Here is a 19,499-nt window from a genome sequence, read left to right as displayed (position 1 = left end):
GATCTCACCACATTTCTTTTCTTTTCTTTTCTTTTCTTTTTCTTTTTTTTTTTTTTTTTGAGACGGAGTCTTGCTCTGTCGCCCAGGCTGGAGTGCAGTGGCACAAACTTGGCTCACTGCAAGCCCTGCCTCCCGGGTTCACGCCATTCTCCTGCCTCAGCCTTCTGAGTAGCTGGGACTACAGGCACCCACCACCACGCCTGGCTAATTTTTTCTATTGTTTGGTAGAGAAGAGGTTTCACCATGTTAGCCAGGATGGTCTCGATCTCCTGACCTCGTGATCTGCCTACCTCGGCCTCCCAAAGTGCTGGGATTACAGGCGTGAGCCACCGCGCCTGGCCGGATCTCACCAAATTTTAAAGCCTCCTCACTACGGCTATGGTTCTTCACATTTTACAAGTGATGGACTCCTTTGAAAACCCCATTCTAATAAATTAAGGTTGCCCAAACTCAGCTGTTGACTTTTGGGGTTAAATAGTTCTTTGTGTGGGGCTGTCCTGTACACTGTAGGACATTTAGCATCTCCCCTGATAGTGACAAACAAAAATGGCTTGACATTGTCCAGTGTCCCCTGAGGGACAGAATCTTATCTGGTTGAGAACCACCGTTAGAGATCTTCTCTCCAGAAAAACACAGAATTTTGCATACAGTTTCTTCCATCTCCATTAGAGCTAGTTGATCTTGTCCTCACTGAGGATGGCTGAGGGAGTGGGACTTTTTCTAAGAAAGGCCGTAGGGCAGCCAAGCAGCCTGGGGGTTTGGTCTTTGTTCTGTGCAAGGCCTCTCCTCACACCCCTGTCCAGGAGATAGATGCTCACACGCGTGTGTGGAGGTGCCATAGGCATGCTGGTGCTGATGGGCTGAGGGCTCAGACTGCCATGAGCCCGATGTCCCCCTCAGGGCTTGAAGAGATGAGGCCAGGGCGTGTTGGAAGGCAGTCCCGCCTGCTCCTCCTTCTCAGCCTCTTTCTTCTCTCCACTTTTCTCTAAAATGGTGGCGTTGTTTTAATCAAGACCTGTCAGACTCTGGTTCTGAGAGAAATCCTTGCTGCACTCTCAGGTGTCCTGTCTCTTCCTCAGGTTTCCCATGTTCACTTGTAGACCAGGGACCTCCAGGGCCACAAACATAAGGCATAGGTTTTACTCTAAGCCTTTTGGTAGGTGTCAATCACAGAGAGTTCAAGTCCATAACAGTAAAAAATAGATTATTAAAATATTAGATAGATGTGACCATAAAGGAATGTAAAAGGGAGAGTTTATTCTGAGGACCAGGTGATGCACCATGCTGGTGGGATCAGAGGAGACTTTACAAAGGAGAGGTAGACATCCAGGCTGGGTCGTGCAGGATCAATGGGAGTTTGCAAGGGGAGAGGGCATGGCAGGCAGGTGGAACAGCATGCTGGGTTCTGGGGGCTAGTGATAGCAAAACAGAGACAGAAGGTAAAAGAAGGTATGGGTGAGGCTTGCTCAGAAGCTTTGACTAGGTCTGCAAGCAGTTGAAGTGACATGATCAGATTTATGGTTTTTTTGTTTGTTTTTTGTTTTTGGCCAACTCTTTATTTCATAAAATAGAGTAAGTGTTCCTAAATTTAGTTTTAGAAGGTGATTTGAATGGCTCTGTGAAAGACAGATTACAGGTCAGAAAACTAGTTGGAGGCTATGCAAAGAACCCAGCTGAACAATGAGGTTTAGAACTATCATGGGGCCATGGGGCTAGAAGGGAGATGGACCTGCAGAGGGTATCAGGTCCCCAAACCCCAGAATCTAGTGCACATCTATTATGTTGAAGGACACAGTCATGTCCCTGCCTAAAGAAAGGACACTGCCCTTAGCTCCAAAAATAAAGACTAAGTTTTTATTTGAGAGAGATTTTTTCCTCTTTTTATATACATTTTTTTTCTCTAGGAAATAGACAGACGGTTGGAAAAAAAACTGAAGATCACACAGAAAGAGAGGTAAGGCTGCTGTCTGGTCTGAGGGCTCGAGCTCTCTGTGGTTTGAGAGCTGGGCAGTCAGTGGTGTTCTCCAACTGGCCATTAGGTTTAGCAGGTCCTAGCAGGTCAGGCTCTGGGGCAGCAAACCCTTCCCTCCAAGTTGGAGACCAGGATGTGGTGGCTTGAGGCTTTAGGGGTGAGGCTGGGGTGTTGCACCTGCCTCTGACCTTTGTGGGTTCCCTGCGTGAGGTCATCTGATGGGATGTGAGGAAGTGACAAGTTGGAAGACTTGAGTTTTAGGCCTGGCTGTGCCCCAGTTGCTCTGAGGTCTGGGGCAAGTCGTTTCCCTGCTCTGGACATCAGTTTCTTTCTCTGTGGCATGAGTAGTGTGGGCAGATGATTTCTCTGGGTCCCCAGTGACTTGGTGGTTTAGGGTATTATAAGGGTATCCTGGAAGAAAACATTCTAGGAAATTCTTGAAAAACCTTTAAAAATAGCTTTGTTCTCCACCAAGATGACAGAGGAGGGTGTTTCCAGAGTAGGTGAAAGTTGACTTCGGCTTTCTGTTTTGGGCTTAGGGAACCTGTTGGTTTTCCAAAAGTACAAGGGACAGGAGGGAAGATAGGACCTCTCTGGATTTGCTTACTGGCCTGCACAGTCATTCCCCAGGAAACTCTGGGGTGCTCTGCCTGCCTGCCAGTTTTCCTGGCTCCCTGCCTCTTTGATCAGATTGCTGGCTCCTTGTCTGTCTGCTTATCTCAGCAACCACACTAACCCTGGGTTACAGTCCCCGTTCCATACCATTTGTGTCCTACCCAGGACTTGTTTCCATTCACCCTGACTCAGTTCCTCCAATCCCGACTCCTGACAGTGAAAGCTCTGAAAGCAGGCCTGTTTGGTTCTGAAGAGAAGCTGGTTGACTGCTCTGGGGAGGGTCCTGGTGGCTGTTGTTGGGTGGTCATTCCTGCCTGGGTTCCTGTCTCCTCCTGTGGCTTTTGTTTCTTTCCCTTCATGTGTTGTTGTCCCTCTTTGTTTTTTGTCATTCCACCTCTCCTTGTGGACACATCGCCTTGATGTACGCATCCACCAGCCTTGGACAATGCTTTTCTTTTGAGCATTGCCAAGCACTGTTTCTAGGTGCATCCTTCACTCCAGCCCCGCCGCTGTCCAAAAGACCAGAAAGCCCTGGCAAGGGAGGTTTCTCTGTTCAGAAGCTCTTTTGAAGAGGATTCAGTTGTCTGGTGTAGCTTGTCTCTGGGAGGCACAGGCCACTTTCACTAGAAGGTGGCTTGGTAAATCTTGATGCCAGGCAGGGATGGCACAGTGGGCTCCTTTGTAGTGTTTGTCTGGTTTGAGCATGTGATGGAAGATTTGGCTGAGAGTGAACACTGCTGACCCCTAAGTTCAAAGGCTCCCACCCCACCAGCCAGTCCTACTCTGATCTGTGTAGGGAAGCTGGGATCTTAACTGACGTCATTCGATTCTGGACATAAACTGTTTTGCTGCAGGGCCAAATGGTGGTTGATGTGGCTGTGGTGAACACGGGGATAGAAGGAGGTGGCGTTCCAGCCCCCATGGCCAGGGGTTAGGGCTGAGGAGCAGTTCCTGTGGCCTGCCAGAGCTGGTCACAAGCTTGCTTTTTTGGGACACGCTTCTTGAGGAGTGGAAATTTTGCTGTCTGGTCAGAGGCCAGAGAATCATGGGTAGAATTAGTAAGGAGGGAGAGGAAAGTGATGAGAGGTGGGTGTGGGACATGGACAGGGCTTCCTTAGGAGCATGATTTGTGAAGCTGTGTTTGCTCTTTGTCAGCAGGAAATCCAAATCTCCTCCCAAAGTGCCCATTGTGATTCAGGACGATAGCCTTCCCGCGGGGCCCCCTCCACAGATCCGCATCCTCAAGAGGCCCACCAGCAACGGTGTGGTCAGCAGCCCCAACTCCACCAGCAGGCCCACCCTTCCGGTCAAGTCCCTAGCACAGCGAGAGGCCGAGTACGCCGAGGCCCGGAAGCGGATCCTGGGCAGTGCCAGCCCCGAGGAGGAGCAGGAGAAACCCATCCTCGACAGGTGAGTGTGGCTGGCAGGACCGGCCAATGATGGCTCTCCCAGTCCACCCAGGAGGAGGAGAGCATCCTGGCTACGTGTAGAGTAGTGAGAAGCAAGCAGAGTCAGGGTAGGAACCATGCAGCTCCAGCCGCGGACCCCAGCCTGTTGGGGATAGTTCACTGTGCTTCATTGGCTGGGCACGGCTCTCAAAGTCTATCAGGAGGTGGCAGTTTGCTGGCATGCTGCCTCTGCGGTTGGTAGTCACCAGGGGGCAGTGTTGCATTGAGAGTAAAGGCATGGATGAGCTTGTGTCAAAATGTGCCTCTTACCTCTTCTTAATTTAGAACGACTTGACCTCTCTGGGCCTTAGTTTTCTCATCTGAAAAAATGGGATAATAATACCAACCTTATCAAAGTGTTGTGCAATTCATTGAGTAAATGAGCATAGGATGTCGAGAACCTGGGCTGGCAGAGTGGAAAGTGCCCAGATAAGTGCTTTGGTTATATTTTCTGGGTCTCCAGTATGCCCGCTGTGATGTTTTTGTGAATTTTCTAAATTCCTTTTTACTCTTGGCATTTTTTTCTCTGCAGTATTAGAGGTTGCATTATATAAGTTTGTCACTTCCTAATCAAGCAGTATGCATTAAGACGGCCTCCTTCTGACTTTGAGGGGCCACTATGGCATGGCATCCTGGGACTTGAAGAACTAATCTGCATACCTTCTTTCTAGCTCTTCATAATTTTGAAGAGATACCTGTTCTCTTTGTTGTTTCTCCTCTAAGTCTTCATCTTTCCAGGGTGGAAAATGCGTGCTTCCTTTAGTTTCCTAGAGTAATACGAGTCAACCATTAACCGCAGAGTTTGGAGAGGAGTGGGAGGGAAGAATTGGGGGGCAGGGGATGTGTCCCTCTGCTGAGCTCTTGATTCCAGCTCTTTACCTTGGCCTAACATCTGGAGATTCCAAATGGTTCTGCAGAGCATGTACTGTCCGTGGTCACGGCCTCTGGGCAGAGTGGGCCCTTGAGCACTCCCCCTGCCTACAAGTGAATGCTGGCAGCTGAGCAGGGGGAAAGAATGCTGTAGCTGCTGGAGGTGAACATGTACCACCGACCCTACCTGCTCACAGGGGCCTCTCAACTTGGAGGTGTCCTGAGTCAGCTTCCCAAAGAAGCAGACTTGTGGAGCCAGAGTGACTTGGGCCCCAGCTACAAGGACAGTTGATTTTAAGATGGGTGACATCTAAGCCAGGTGCAGTAATCCCAGCACTTTGGGAGGCCAAGGCGGGAGGATCACTTGAGGTCAGGAGTTCAAGACCAGCCTGGCCAACGTGGTGAAACCCCATCTCTACTAAAATTACAAAAATTAGCTTGGGTGTGGTGGCGTTTGCCAGTAGTCCCAGCTACTGGTAGGCTGAGGTAGGAAGGATCACCTGAACTTGGGAGGTGGAGGTTGCAGTGAGCGGAGATAGCACCATTACACTCCAACCTAGGCGACAGAATGCGACTCCATCTCAAAAATAAATAAAAAATAAAGAAATGATGGGGGACATCTATTATATCCTTTTTTAGGCCTTCCTCTGCTTTTCTTCCTTTCAGGCCAACCAGGATCTCCCAACCCGAAGACAGCAGGCAGCCCAATAATGTGATCAGACAGCCTTTGGGTCCTGATGGGTCACAAGGCTTCAAACAGCGCAGATAAATGCAGGCAAGAAAAGATGCCGCCGTTGCTGCCGTCACCGCCTCCTGGGTCGTCTGCCACGGGTTGCACTGCCGTGGCAGACAGCTGGACTTGAGCAGAGGGAACGACCTGACTTACTTGCACTGTGATCCCCCTTGCTCCGCCCACTGTGACCTTGAACCCCATGCACTGTGACCTCCCCCCTTCTCCCCCTTCCCACTGTGATTGGCTCATCGACAAGGGCTGTCCCAAGTCAATGGAAAGGGAAAGGGTGGGGGTTAGGGGAAGGTTGGGAGGACCCACCAAGGACTCAGAGAGTCAGACAGTGCCACTTGGCCACTTGGGGTAAAGCCAGTGCCAGCAATAACAGTTTATCATGCTCATTAATTTGGGATTTCAAAACACAAATGAAAACTCACACCCACCCACCCCCAAGTGCATGTCTCCATCACTTAAAAAGTAAGTTCCATTTGAAAATATCCTTTCTTTTTTTTTTTTCTTCCTATTTTTGTTTGTTTATACAAATATCTGATTTGCAAGAAAAAGTGCATGGGAGGGGTTTTAGTGGTTTAACGAATTTTTAATTAAGAAAGGGTAGTTTGGTAGTCTACTTAAAAATGTTTCTGGGAAATTCACTAGAAACATTAACCAATAGGATTTTGGTGAGCTTAGCTTCTGTATTCCTACTGCCGCCCGGAAAAGGGGCAGGGCTCTGCAGCCGCCAGGACAGATGAGCACCCCATGCCTATACCTCCCTCCCCGAGCTGAGTCCCAGGGCATCTGGGCCTTGCCTGGAGACTGGGCTAGCTCTGTAGGCTCGGAGAGCCTGGGGAGGGTGCCAACCCCACCTCTAGTATTTTGGGAGATAGGGAAAGTGAACAGACTTCCCCTTCCCATACCCCTCAGGGTGGTTCCCTACCAGCCAGGCTTACTACTAGAAGAGAGCAGAGCGCCAGGGAGTGAGACTGCATCCCTGGGCTTGGAAGTGAAGGAGAGGAGACTTGTTTAGTATTTTGCCATCGGCACAAGGAAAACCAGGAGAGAGTCTGCCTCCAGGACTCTGAGCCTTCTGCTTCGTATGTTCAGAAGGTGGATAGGTCTTCCCACTCCAGCATGGCTTGAACTCTTAGGGGTCTGCAGTGCTCCATCTCCATTGATGGCCCCAGCTCAGTAACTATACCTGGTACATTTCCTGTGTGCAATCAGTACCTTGAAGGCAGAACATTCTGAATAAAGTTGGAAAAAGAACAGCTTTGCTTTGCAAAGATTGATGACAGACTGGTTCCTCAGAGGCCTAGGTTCCCATCACCCCTTTTTCCAGAGCGAGGGCCTGGAATGAAGGCAGTTTATCCTCTGTCCCTGGAGCCTGGGGTTTGCTTTGGCTCCTTGAGGTGGAAGAGACTAAGAGGGCAGCTGCCCAGAGCGGCTCTGTGTGTACCTGGTTCCTCTCAGGCTTCCTGATCCCTTCCATTGCACTGCGCCTTATCCCTCAGCCAGCCAGACGGCCTCCTTGCTCCTGACCAGCAGATACGTTTCGGGGTGGTTGGTGTGGTTTTGCGATGAGGGCAGCACGTGGTGGCCAAGGTGGCAAGCTGAGTCTCACAGGCTCACTCCACCGCTGGTTGCCTGTGGGAATGGTGGGCCAGGCCCAGCAAGCCATGCCCCACCACGTCCTCCCCTCTGGAGGAAGCGCCAGCTGCCAGCCAAGTCAGCAGCTAGTCCACAGCACAGCCTTATAACCGTAAAGCCAGGCATTGCCCATGAGCAGAGCTGGAAGCAGAGCTTCAGTCAGTGAGAGGGAGGATTACCTTCAGGAGAAGGCAAGGAAGAAAATTGGCTGCTATCTTTATAGTTCCACTGCCCTAACCAAGTGTCCACATTCTAAATGTATAGTGGTTTCCCACCCAAAGTGAGACTTTCCTTTTAATTGGAGAAGGGTATAGAGGTAGTCCAGGTGGGAAGGCCAGAAGTGCTGGTTGCCCAGCCATTGGGACCACCTGTTCTTGCCCCACTACCCTCTAGTAGGGGCCAAAGTAAAGGCTGGTTGGTGGGTGTCTGGGTTGAGGATGTGGCAGGGACTGGTCCTCCCACCTCCCTCTGGCCAAAGATGGGCTTTGCCCGCTGTGTGCCTGTCACCACCCACCAGCAGTCATGCCCTGGGCTTCCCAAATGGAGAGGTAGCAGGCAACGTTTTTAAAAAGAAAGAAAACAGGAAACTGTATTGTGTTAGAGGGAGGCGGGAGGGGAGATGAGGAAACGGTTTGGATTTTGTGTGTGGGAGGGTATTTTTTTGGGGGTAGTTGTCTGTAACTTTCCTAAGTGCTTTTTTTCCTTTTCTTTTTTAAAGTAAGTTGCAGGCTTTGGCTTGGAAAACCCCAGGGGGATGGGGGGCAGAAACCTGAGGCTGCTGCCCCTTTATCTGCCTTCACAGTACTGTCCCCTTCCCCCAGCTCCTCCCTGACCCCATGGGCCAGGCCTCAGACCTTCCAGCTAACCGCTTCCCATGAGCCACTACTCTGATGTCAGCCTATAACCAAAGGAGCTGGGGGGTCCAGGCCTGGTGACCAACCTTTCTCAGCCCACTCAATCAGGGTGCTCCCCACCTGCAGGCAGGAGGCAACACCCTATCTGCTACCATCAGCCCCTTCCAGAGCCCATCTGCCCCGCCCAGCCCTGCCCTGCCAGCCCAGCCATACCCTGCTCTGCCCTATCTTGGGGGTGCCCTGCTCAGGGATGGGCTGGCAGGGCTGCACCCAGCCTCCCTGGTAAGCAGAGACTCAAGAAACCTCTGGGGTCCTGTTTTCTGGTTGTGTGATCCCAGGGGTGCACATGGGCCCCTTGGGTGTCTGAACAGAAGGGTATGGGAGGGAGGGCCGCACCCCTGCAGTCTTACTCTGCTGGTGTAGCGGGCAGCTGCCCACTCCCACCCCGTTGGCAGATTAAGCATTTTATAAATTGTATTTTAAATACATGTTTTAAACTTGTCAGATCTTTGTCCTCATTTCAGTCCCCGCCCTCTACCTCTTGCTGTGGCCGCTTATTTAACCCTGGGGGGTTTCCCTCTGCCCAGTTGCAGGGAAAGACTGTCTTTGGTAAAATACTAGGCTGGGTGGTATGTGGGGTGAGGGGAAAGGACCCACCCCTTAGGGCTCCCAGAGAAGTAGAGCTCTGGGTCCTGGGGCTCTGTCGGGGGACCATGGCAGAGGCCACCTCCTGCTCTTACACAGGGCCTATCTTGGAGCCAGTGGAAAGAGAGAACGGCTGCTTTTGTGGGGCTCCCAGTCCAGAGGGGGAAGCGCTCTTCTGAGGAGGGGCCTAGCCCGGTGCTTTGAGAAGGCACAGAAGGTCAAGACTTTGCATGCAGGGGCACCTGTAGCAGAAACCCCAACCCTGGGCAGGGCTTCGAGGTAGAACCCTACACTCTGAGAGCCCAGGGGTGGCTGGGGTGACAGCTTGAGGACCTTCCTTGGCAAGAGGCACAGGGGCTGAAGTTATTGGTATTTATTAGCTTACCAGGCCACAAAAGCAAATTCCAGCAGCAGCTCCTGTCTGGTGGCCCATCTGTCTGCAGGCCTTGAGCAACTGTCCAGAGTCAGGCCTCCAGAGGGTCAGTGGGTTCGAGAAGGCACAGAGCTGGGCCACTTTCTGCTGTCAGAGTTGTGTTCCCTGGGGAGGGCAATGGGGCAGAAGGGTGGGAAACATTTGGCCCTTTCCCTGTCTGCCAGTACGTGAACCATCCGTGCATGCCCAAGTGAGGAGAGAGAGGCGGCCTCCCCTCAGAAATGGTGGACCCAGCAGTCGGGCTTAGGGGCCTGATTCCAAGTCCAGGGCACCCTTCCCCAGCGGCCTGGAGGGGGACTGCTGCAGGAGGCGCTCCCCTCTGCCCAGGTGCACAGTCCGCTAGTCCTAATGTTGAACCATAGGGAACTCGTAGCCCTCAGTTAGGTGCCACTGAGTCTCGGACACAGGAGAGCAGCAGCACTCTGGCTTCAGTGGAACAATCTATCGGGTACACATGCCCTCAACAAAGGTTTTTTTTCTTTGCCTTTCACCCTTTCTCCTCCCTGGAATAAGCAGCCTCTCAGGTATGGTCTCTTAGAAAGATGGATTCCCAGGCATTAGGCCAGGGGCCTCTTAAGGAAGGATCTGGAAGGGCCTAGGCTGGGGCCCTTTCTCTGGGCACCCACCTGTTTCCTTGAGATCGTGACTGGAAGAAGGGGCTACGGATGTCAGGAACCAGGCCAGGGGTTGTGCACTGGTCTTGCACGTAGTGGTTGGTTGGCTTCCTGCGGACCATCTTCTTGTCCATCCGTGGGCAGAGCGGGATGCAGGGCACCTGGGCATAGGGGCTCTGCAGGTTGGGAGCTGGTGAAGAAGGAGGCAGAAGGGGGAATGCTTCAGAGCACGCCCAGCCTTGGGAAGCAGGCAGATTGAGGTGAAATCCTGGCTTTGCTACATAATGGACTAGGCACTTTGGGGCAAGTCACTTAACCTCTCTGAGCTTCTGAGCTGGAGGTGATAGTGGTACACACCTCACAAGAGTTGATGATGAAGATTAAAGGAGAAATATAGGCAAAGCACTCAGCTCTGTACTGCACACAGAATAAGAGCTGGTAACAGCTTAACAAGGAGCAGAGGTCTTTGTGACGGGTGCTGGCAAAGTCTAGTAGGCATACTCTAGAAAGACTGCAAAGCTCCTATCCTGTTACTTGGCACACAGTAGGAGTCTAATAAATGGTACCTGGGGAAGGAGGCAGGCTTGCCCAGTGGAAAGAGCATAGGTTTTGGGGTCACACCTGGATATAAACACCCCTTTCCAAAACACACTAGCTAGGGGCATTGGGCAAGTTGCTTAACTTAATCAGTTTCTTTCTTTCTTTTTTTTTTTTTTGAGATGGAGTTTTGCTCTTGTTGCCCAGGCTTGAGTGCAATGGCATGATCTCAGCTCACTGCAACCTCCGTCTCCCAGGTTCAAGCGATTCTCCAGCCTCAGCCTCCAGAGCAGCTGGGATTACAGGTGCCTGCCACCACACCCGGCTAGTTTTTTAGAGATGGGGTTTCACCATGTTGACCAGGCTGGTCTCGAACTTCTGACCTCAGGTGCCCACCTCAGCCTCCCAAAGTGCTGGGATTACAGGCGTGAACCACCATGCCCGGGTCAGTTTCATTTTTCTAATCTGTAAAATGGGGTGAATACATGATTATGAGTATTAAATTCCAGAGCATCTGCAAAGAGCCTAGCTCAGTGGGCACTCAGTAAACAGCTGGGATTGCCAGTCTCTACAGCTGTTCTTTCTCGGTCCTGGCTCATGGGACCAACCTGTGCTCAGGCTAAGGCAGGAGGGGAGGAGTCCAATGCAGGAGGCCATTTTCATAGGCCTAGAAGGAAAATAGTGATTATCAGCCGTTTTCCGATGTACACAGTTAAGCCCAAAGTGGGAAACTGGCCTCTCAGCTCCCTGGGCCTGGCTGCCTGAGGGCCCAAGGAGAGGAAGCCAGATGGGCAAGAGAGCAGAGCCCCAACCCTGGCCCATCCCACCCTGCCCAGGGGCCTCACCATAGTTCTGCTGCTTCAGCCGGCTGAGGATACTGAGGACCTTTCGTTCTGGGACTTCTGAGCTCTCTTCTTGCTGGGGGTTATAGGGAAGCTGCTTCTGCAACCGCAGCCGGCCTATGGCCGCTTCCATCTCCTGGGCCTTGCAGGTGCCTGCCTTCAGCTTTTTCTGGTAGTAGCTGGGGAGGCAGTGCCCACCCATCTCAGCCTGGCTGTGTTTAATTCACCCTTCTCCTCCTTAGCCCCTGTCTCTCTGGCCTGCTCTGGAGCAGGAACACAAGCCCAAGAGTCAGGAAACCTGGATTCTAGTCCCAGCTCAGTCCTTAGCTTTCTGTGACCATGAGCAAGTCACTGCCCTGCTCTGGGCCTTAGTTGCCCTGTGTAAAATGGAGGAAAGAGGTTCTCTCTACCCTGTCAATGCAAGTGACTTGACTTCTCTGAGCTTCGAGTTTCCATTGGGTAAAACAGATAAAACAGTTCACATGCCTTAGGATTAAATAACAAGGATGAATTAACACAGCCTCAAGCACGCAGCATGGTGTCTGGCTCACGGAAAATGCTTTGTACATGTTACCTATTATTTTGGGGAGGGGCGTGGCGGGGAGACAAGAGTCTCACTCTGTTGCCCAGGCAGGAGTACAGTGGCGTGAACATGACCTCACTACAGCCTTGAACTCCTGGGCTCAACTGACCCTCCTGCCCTAGCCTCTCGAGTAGTTGGGACCATAGGCACCAACCACCACGCCCAGCTAATTTTTTTATTTTGTGTAGAGATGTGGTCTCGCTGTGTTGCCCTGGCTGGTCACAAACTCCTTGCTTCAAACTATCCTTCCACTTTGGCCTCCCAAAGTGTTGGGATTACAGGCATGAGCCACTGCATTACCTATGATTACCTAATGATTTTATCACTGATACATTTACTTAGATGTGCAAGTACTTAGCTGTGCAATTAACTCCTGCTCATCTTCCATATTTCAGGTTAGGGACTCTCTGCTCCAGAAAGTCTTCTCTGTCCTATCCCCACTCCTACCCTACAGAGTAACTAGGCTCCTGCTGGAGGCCCCCTGCAACCTGTAGTTACCCAATTATATACCCCCTGCAACCCGCTTGATTTTCTTAACTCACTGCTTGCCTTTTCCCCCACTAGACTGCGAGATCATTCATTCAGTAAGTATTCACTGAGTGTTCACTGTGTCCTGGCCACTCTTCTAAGTGATTGGAAAAGAGTGAAGGAGACATCCACACAGTGTCCCTGTATCATAGCCTCAGCCCCACCTCTTACCCCAGCCATCTACTAACACCTTGGGCCAAGGGTGCTGCAGTGGCTCCTTTCACACAGGCTTCAACTAACTTTGCACAGGGACGACCCTACGGGTCCCACCTCAGACGTGAGCCTCTTGCTTCCTGCCCCAGGGATTCTCTGACACAGGGGATTCTCAGAAGTGCAGGGGAGTTAAGCACCTGTGGGGCACCCTTACTAAAGGTGTTAGTAGATGAGCTGTACAGGCTTTTCCCTTTCTTCTCCTGGCAGTTCTGAGCTGCCTTTTTTTTTTTTTTTTTTTGAGATGGGGTTTCGCTTTTGTTGCCCAGGCTGGAGTGCAGTGGTGCAATCTCGGCTCTCAGCAACCTCTGCCTCCTGGGTTCAAGCGATTCTCCTTTTTTTTTTTTTTTTGAGATGGAGTCTTGCTGTGTCGCCCGGGCTGGAGTGCAGTGGCCGGATCTCAGCTCACTGCAAGCTCCGCCTCCTGGGTTTACGCCATTCTCCTGCCTCAGCCTCCCGAGTAGCTGGGACTACAGGCGCCCGCCACCTCGCCCGGCTAGTTTTTTGTATTTTTAGTAGAGACGGGGTTTCACCGTGTTAGCCAGGATGGTCTCGATCTCCTGACCTCGTGATCCGCCCGTCTGGGCCTCCCAAAGTGCTGGGATTACAGGCTTGAGCCGCCGCGCCCGGCCTCAAGCGATTCTCCTGCTTCAAATTCCCAAGTAGCGGCCGGGCGCGGTGGCTCACGCCTGTAATCCCAGCACTTTGGGAGGCTGAGACGGGCGGATCACGAGGTCAGGAGATCGAGACCATCCTGGCTAACACAGTGAAACTCCGTCTCTACTAAAAAAATACAAAAAACTAGCCGGGCGAGGTGGCGGGCGCCTATAGTCCCAGCTACTCAGGAGGCTGAGGCAGGAGAATGGCGTAAACCCGGGAGGCGGAGCTTGCAGTGAGCTGAGATCCGGCCACTGCACTCCAGCCTGGGCGACAGAGCAAGACTCCGTCTCAAAAAAAAAAAAAAAAAAAAAAAAAAAACCAATTCCCAAGTAGCTGGAATTACAGGCATCCGCCACCACACCCAGCTAATTTTTTGTATTTTTAGTAGAGACTGGGGTTTCATCAGGTTGACCAGGCTGGTCTTTTCTTTTGAGACGGAGTCTCGCCCTGTCGTCTGGGCTGGAGTGCAATGGCGCAATCTCAGCTCACTGCAACCTCCGCCTCCTGGGTTCAAGCGATTCTCCTGCCCCAGCCTCCCGAGTAGCTGGGATTACATGCCCAGCTAATTTTTTGTATCTTTAGTTTAGACAGGGTTTCACCATGTTGGCCCAGGCTGGTCTCAAACTCCTGACCTTGTGATCCACCTGCCTTGGCCTCCCAAAGTGCTGGGATTACAGATGTGAGTCACCACACCCAGCCCTGAGCTGCCATTCTTAGTCTCCTCAGAAGATTCTAGGAGGTGCTTGACTCAGTAACACATCCTTGAATTGGCTCCTCCTTCTTTGCGGCACCCCTTCCCTTATTCCTGCCTCCTGGGATCGTTTCCCACATCAGAGTCAGTGAAGGGGTGGCCAGCCCCTCCACACCTGTGGGTGTTTCTTGTCTGGTGGAACGAGAGACTTGAGAAAAGAAAGAGACACAGAGACAAAGTATAGAGAAAGAAAAGTGGGCCCAGGGGACCAGTGCTCATACAGAGACCCATGCCGGCACTATTCTCTGAGTTCCCTCAGTATATATTGATCATTATCTCTACCATCTCGGAGAGGGGGATGTGGCAGGACAATACGGTAATAGTGGGAGAGAGTCAGCAGGAAAACGTGAACAAAGGTCTGTGTCATAATTAAGTTTAAGAAAAGGTGCTGTGCTTTGATGTGCACATACACAGACACAGCAGTGGTGGATTAAAGAGCAGTATTGCCGCTAGCACGTGTCACCTCCAGCCCTAAGGCGGTTTTCTCCTATCTCAGTAAATAGAACATACAATCGGTTTTACACCAAGACATTCTATTCCCAGGGACAAGCAGGAGACAGATGACTTCATCTTATCTCAGCTGCAAAGAGGCCTTTCTCTTTCACTAATCCTCCTCAGCACAGACCAGTCAGGTCTTTCCCTTCCCACGAGGCCATGTCTCAGGCTATCGCATGGGGAGAAACCTTGATCAGTACCTGGCTTTCCTAGGCAGAGGTCCCTGTGACCTTCCGCAGTGTATTGTGTCCCTGGGTACTTGAGATTAGAGAATGGTGATGACTTTTAACAAGCATACTGCCTTCAAGCACTTTTTTAAACAAAGCACATCCTGCACAGCCCTAAATCCATTAAACCTTGAGTCAACACAGTACATGTCTCTGCAAGCACAGGGTTGGGGCTAGGGTTGCAGATTAACAGCATCTCAAGGCAGAAGAATTTCTCTTAGTACAGAACAAAATGGAGTCTCTTATATCTACTTCTTTCTCCATAGACACAGTAACAATCTGATCTCTCTTTTCCCCACAGTCAGACCATAAACAAATAAATAAAAATACAGGCCGGGCATGGTGGGGTTCATGCTTGTAATCCCAGCACTTTGGGAGACCAAGGTGGGAGGATCACTTAAGCCCAGGAGTTTGAGACCAGCCTGGGCAACACAGTGAGACACCCTATAAGAAATTTTAAAACTAGCCAGGCATGGTGACATGTGCCTGTAGTCCCAGCTACTCAAGAGGCTGACGCGAGAGGATTGCTTGAGCTGGGAGGTCAAGGCTGCAGCGAGCCGTCATCATGCCACTGCACTGCGGCCTGGGCAACGACAGAGCAAGACCCTGTCTCAAGAAAAATGCCATTTTAGGAGTGCTGGGTGCCCTGAGGAAAAGTAGAAGGGTAGGAGGTAGCGATAAGGGACTATTTTGCTCAAAGTGGTAAGCAAAGGTCTCAGAGGTGACATTTGAACAGGATGGCGGAGGAAACAAACTGAATGGGTATCAGGAGGAAGAGTCTTCAGGCAGAGGAGTGGCCTCTGAAAAGGCTGGGAGGTGTAGGAAAGAGCTTGGGACAGCAAGGAGACTGGAGAGGCTGGGGCCTGATGTGTGAGTGGTGGAGAGGAAGAGATACGGGCAGTGAGATGGCAGGGCCATAGCATCTGGGGCTTTGTAGGCAGTGATGAGGGGTGGGCATGCTACTCAGAGTTTGAGAAGCCTTAGGGCTTAAACTGATGGCTCTGCTAGGGCCTTTGCCTATCTTTGGGGCCTAGGATTTGCGGTTTTAATGGGCCTCATACATAGAAGATAGAACACTAATTCCAGGGCCCTCATGTGGTGCAATGTTGGATCTAGATCACTTGTATAAAACTGAAACTCCCAAAAGGCAACACTCTGAGTGAAACAGATGGACTAGAAAATAACTTCACCCCTCAGGAGCCAACAGGACACAGCAGAGTGTGTGCAGCTTTCTCAGTCACAATTTCAGAGGAAATCCCTTGCTCTCTGCTTCCTTTTTTCCCCTTCTTGAGGGCTTGAATTCAGGTGTGTTGCTGATAAGCTGGTTTAGCATTGACTAGGGAATAGTGGAACAATGAATTGGAAACAAACTCGGTGCCTCGGTAACTTTCTCTTCCTGCCTGCTTCCTCTGAACTGTCAGTATAAGAGAGTAAACTCCTATCTTTTTGAACTACAGTGTATTGGGGTCTATTTCTTAACTAAGACACCAGCCTAAAATTCTATACCCAGCTAAACTGTCCAGTAAGTATGAGGATAGAATAAACACATTTGTCATCATAGATAATATTACCTCCCATGCGTCCTTTCCCAAGAAGCTACTGGAGGACATGTTCTTCCAAAGTGAGAACATAAACCAAAAAAGAAAAAGATGTGATTTCAGAAAGCAGGAGATCCTGGCCAGGTGCAGTGGCTCACACCTATCATCCCAGCACTTTGGGAGGCTGAGGCAGGAGGATCAACTGAGGTCAGGAGTTCGAGACCAGGCTGGCAAACATGGTGAAACCCGTCTCTACTAAAAACACAAAAATTAGCTGGACGTGGTGTGGTGCATGCCTGTAATCCTAGCTACTGGGGAGACCGAGGCAGGAGAATCGCTTGAACCCGGGAGGCGGAGGTTGCAGGGAGCGGACATGGCACCACTGCACTCCAGCCTGGGCAACAAGAGTGAAACTCAGCCTCAAAAGAAAAAGAAAGCAGGAGATATAATGCAGGAGAGAGGCGAAGGAAAAGGAAGATGATGAAAAGAGATTGTACGATTGCTGTGCAAATGCCATAAATCACACCTGGTCAAATAAAATTTCTAAACATGAAAACTACAATACCTGGCCCAGTGCAGTGGCTCACTGTTTCTTTAAATGACTGTGATTTTTTCCCTGAAAACTGGACATTGGAATCTGATAATGTGGTAACTATGAATATAAGATTCTCCCCCTTCCTCAGAGTTTGCTGGGTTTTGTTACTGTTTATTTATGTATTTATTTTTGTTGTTGTTGTAGGCTGTCTCTGTGCCAAATATCAGCCTAACGTATAAACTTAAGGTCTTCTCAGGTCTTTTCTGAGCCCAGCACTTTGGGAGGCTGAGGCAGAAGGATTGCTTGAGCCCAGTTCAAGACCAGCCTGGACAACATGGCAAAACCCTGTGTCTACAAAAAATACCAGAACAGCAATACCCAAAGTGAAAAATTCACTGGATGGACTTAAGATCATATTAGGGGAAGATGGTGGAGTGGGAAGCACCAGGAATCTGTCTTCAAACCTACACAACAATTGTGCTGGCAGAATCTGTCATACTATTTTGGAACTCTGGAGTCTTGCACCATCCAGGGGAAGGTTTGGATTGCAAATTGCACTTAATTTTGGTCAGGTTAAGCTTTTAGCACAATATCAGCTATTTATCTTCCGTTTCCAGCCCCTGGGAGGCAAATGTGCATGGATTCCAGGAGCAGCTTGGCTTGCTGGAGCCAGGGTAGGCAAAAAGGACCCTGTCCTCCAAGATACTGGGAATTGTGCTCTGATCACAAATGGCTGCTTCTGAAAACAAAGGTGCAAAGCGATGGGCTTTGCAAAGGTGCAAGGAGGGGCTGTTGCACCTCCCCACATTGTTGCAAGCCCTTGCCCCTGTGTTTTTTTTCTGTTTGTTTGGTAAGCCATGCCCCCTTCCAGCTGAGGTGACTTCCAGGAAATGTAAAGGGCCAGTGCCCTTTTTCCCACTTCATTTTTCTCTTTTCACCCTTTTCGGAGGCAGACATTAAAGATTAAGACATTCAAAAGCAACCACATATATGGGGGAACATTAGAAAGTAACCCCAGTTTCTAGGGAAAGGCACAGGCTCAGAAAAACCTGAGAAGACCTTCAATGTATGCCTTAGACTGCTCTTTGGCACAGAGACAGCCTACAACAACAACAATAACAAAAATAAATAAGCAAACAATAACAAAACCCAGCAAACTCTGAGGAAGGGGGAGAATCTTATTTTCATAGTTACCACATTATTAGATTCCAGTGTCCAGTTTTCAGCAAAAAATCATAGTCATTCAAAGAAACAGGAAAGCATGGCCGTTTAAAGGAAAAAAACAGAAACAGTCCCTGAAAAGTACCTGACAGCAGATCTTCTAGACAAAATCTTTATAAAACAGCTCTCGGCCGGGCGCGGTGGCTCAAGCCTGTAATCCCAGCACTTTGGGAGGCCGAGACGGGCGGATCACGAGGTCAGGAGATCGAGACCATCCTGGCTAACACGGTGAAACCCTGTCTCTACTAAAAAATACAAAAAACTAGCCGGGCGAGGTGGCGGGCGCCTGTAGTCCCAGCTACTCGGGAGGCTGAGGCAGGAGAATGGTCTAAACCCGGGAGGCGGAGCTTGCAGTGAGCTGAGATCCGGCCACTGCACCCCAGCCTGGGCGACAGAGCGAGACTCTGTCTCAAAAAAAAAAAAAAAAACAACAGCTCTCTCTTTTTTTTTTTTTTTTTTTTTTTTTGAGACGGAGTCTCGCTCTGTCGCCCAGGCTGGAGTGCAGTGGCCGGATCTCAGCTCACTGCAAGCTCCGCCTCCCGGGTTCACGCCATTCTCCGGCCTCCCCCTCCCGAGTAGCTGGGACTAGAGGCGCTGCCACCTCGCCTGGCTATTTTTTGTATTTCTTAGTAGAGATGGGGTTTCACTGTGTTAGCCAGGATGGTCTCGATCTCCTGACCTCGTGATCCGCCCATCTCGGCCTCCCAAAGTGCTGGGATTACAGGCTTGAGCCACCGCGCCCGGCCAAAACAGCTCTCTTAAAAGATGCTCAGAGAACTAAAGGAAGACTTGGAGAAAGTCAAGCGAACAATATATTATCAAGATGGAAGTACAAAAGAGATTAAAAAAAAATCCAAACAAGAAACCAAAAAGATTGTGGAGTTGGAAAGTACAGTAACTCAAATGAAAGTTTCATTAGAGGGATTCAAGGCAGATTTGAGCAGGCAGAAGAATCAGTGAACTTGAAGACAGGACAGTGGAGTAATTACTTTTCAGTCTGGAGTTGGAAAGTATAATAATTGAAATGAAAATTTTACTAGAGGGATTCAAGGTACATTTGAGCAGGCAGAAGAATCTGTGAACTTGAAGATAGGACAATGGAATAATCAAGTCTGAGGAACAGAATGAAAAAATAATTGAAGAGGCCGGGCGCAGTGACTCACGCCTGTAATTCCAGCACTTCGGGAAGTTGAGGTGGGTGGATCACCTGAGGACAGGAAATCAAGACCAGCCTGGCCAACATGGTGAAACCCTGTCTCTACTAAAAATAGAAAAATTAGCCGGGCATGGTGGTGGATGGGTGCCTGTAATCCCAGCTACTCGGGAGGCTGAGGCAGGAGAATCTCTTGAACCCAGAGGCGGAGGTTGCAGTGTGCCGAGATCGCGCCATTGCACTCCAACCTGAGTGACATAGCGAGACTCCGTCTGAAAAAATAATAATAAATAATCGAAGAAAAGTGAACCCCAAAACTTTGGGAGGCTGAGGTGGGCAGATAGGTTGATGTCAGGAATCTGAGACCAGCCTGTAAAACCCCATCTCTACT

General features: G+C 50.3%; 2 protein-coding genes across 10 annotated transcripts in view; one reads left to right on the top strand and one right to left on the bottom strand.

The window, feature by feature from the left end:
• The window catches only part of SZRD1 (SUZ RNA binding domain containing 1), a 33,695-nt gene extending 25,055 nt beyond the window's left edge, over window positions 1-8,640 (top strand). Inside the window, exons 2-4 of one of the 6 annotated variants that reach the window (XM_001086708.5) lie at window positions 1,905-1,954; window positions 3,746-3,997; window positions 5,572-8,640. In XM_001086708.5, the coding sequence (XP_001086708.3) occupies window positions 1,905-1,954; window positions 3,746-3,997; window positions 5,572-5,674 (405 nt within the window). In that variant the 3' untranslated portion in view covers window positions 5,675-8,640. Of the gene's footprint in view, window positions 1-1,904; window positions 1,955-3,742; window positions 3,998-5,544 lie in introns of all 6 variants that reach the window. The other 5 variants (XM_015121123.3, XM_015121150.3, XM_015121070.3 and 2 more) reach the window with 5 other exon arrangements.
• The window catches only part of SPATA21 (spermatogenesis associated 21), a 50,404-nt gene continuing 37,040 nt past the window's right edge, over window positions 6,136-19,499 (bottom strand). For 2 of the 4 annotated variants that reach the window (XM_077972874.1, XM_028839118.2), the window contains 3 exons: window positions 11,211-11,386; window positions 9,841-10,018; window positions 9,140-9,319 (listed from right to left, as the gene is read on the bottom strand). In XM_077972874.1, the coding sequence (XP_077829000.1) occupies window positions 9,262-9,319; window positions 9,841-10,018; window positions 11,211-11,386 (412 nt within the window). In that variant the 3' untranslated portion in view covers window positions 9,140-9,261. Of the gene's footprint in view, window positions 6,846-7,091; window positions 7,280-9,139; window positions 9,320-9,840; window positions 10,019-10,973; window positions 11,127-11,210; window positions 11,387-19,499 lie in introns of those variants that run through there. The other 2 variants (XR_013407290.1, XM_015122247.3) reach the window with 2 other exon arrangements.

Source organism: Macaca mulatta, chromosome 1 (genome assembly GCF_049350105.2).
Source record: "Macaca mulatta isolate MMU2019108-1 chromosome 1, T2T-MMU8v2.0, whole genome shotgun sequence".
Lineage (NCBI taxonomy): Eukaryota > Metazoa > Chordata > Mammalia > Primates > Cercopithecidae > Macaca > Macaca mulatta.
The sequence above is the reverse complement of the archived record's forward strand: the minus strand, read 5'-3'. Positions and strand labels throughout refer to the sequence as shown.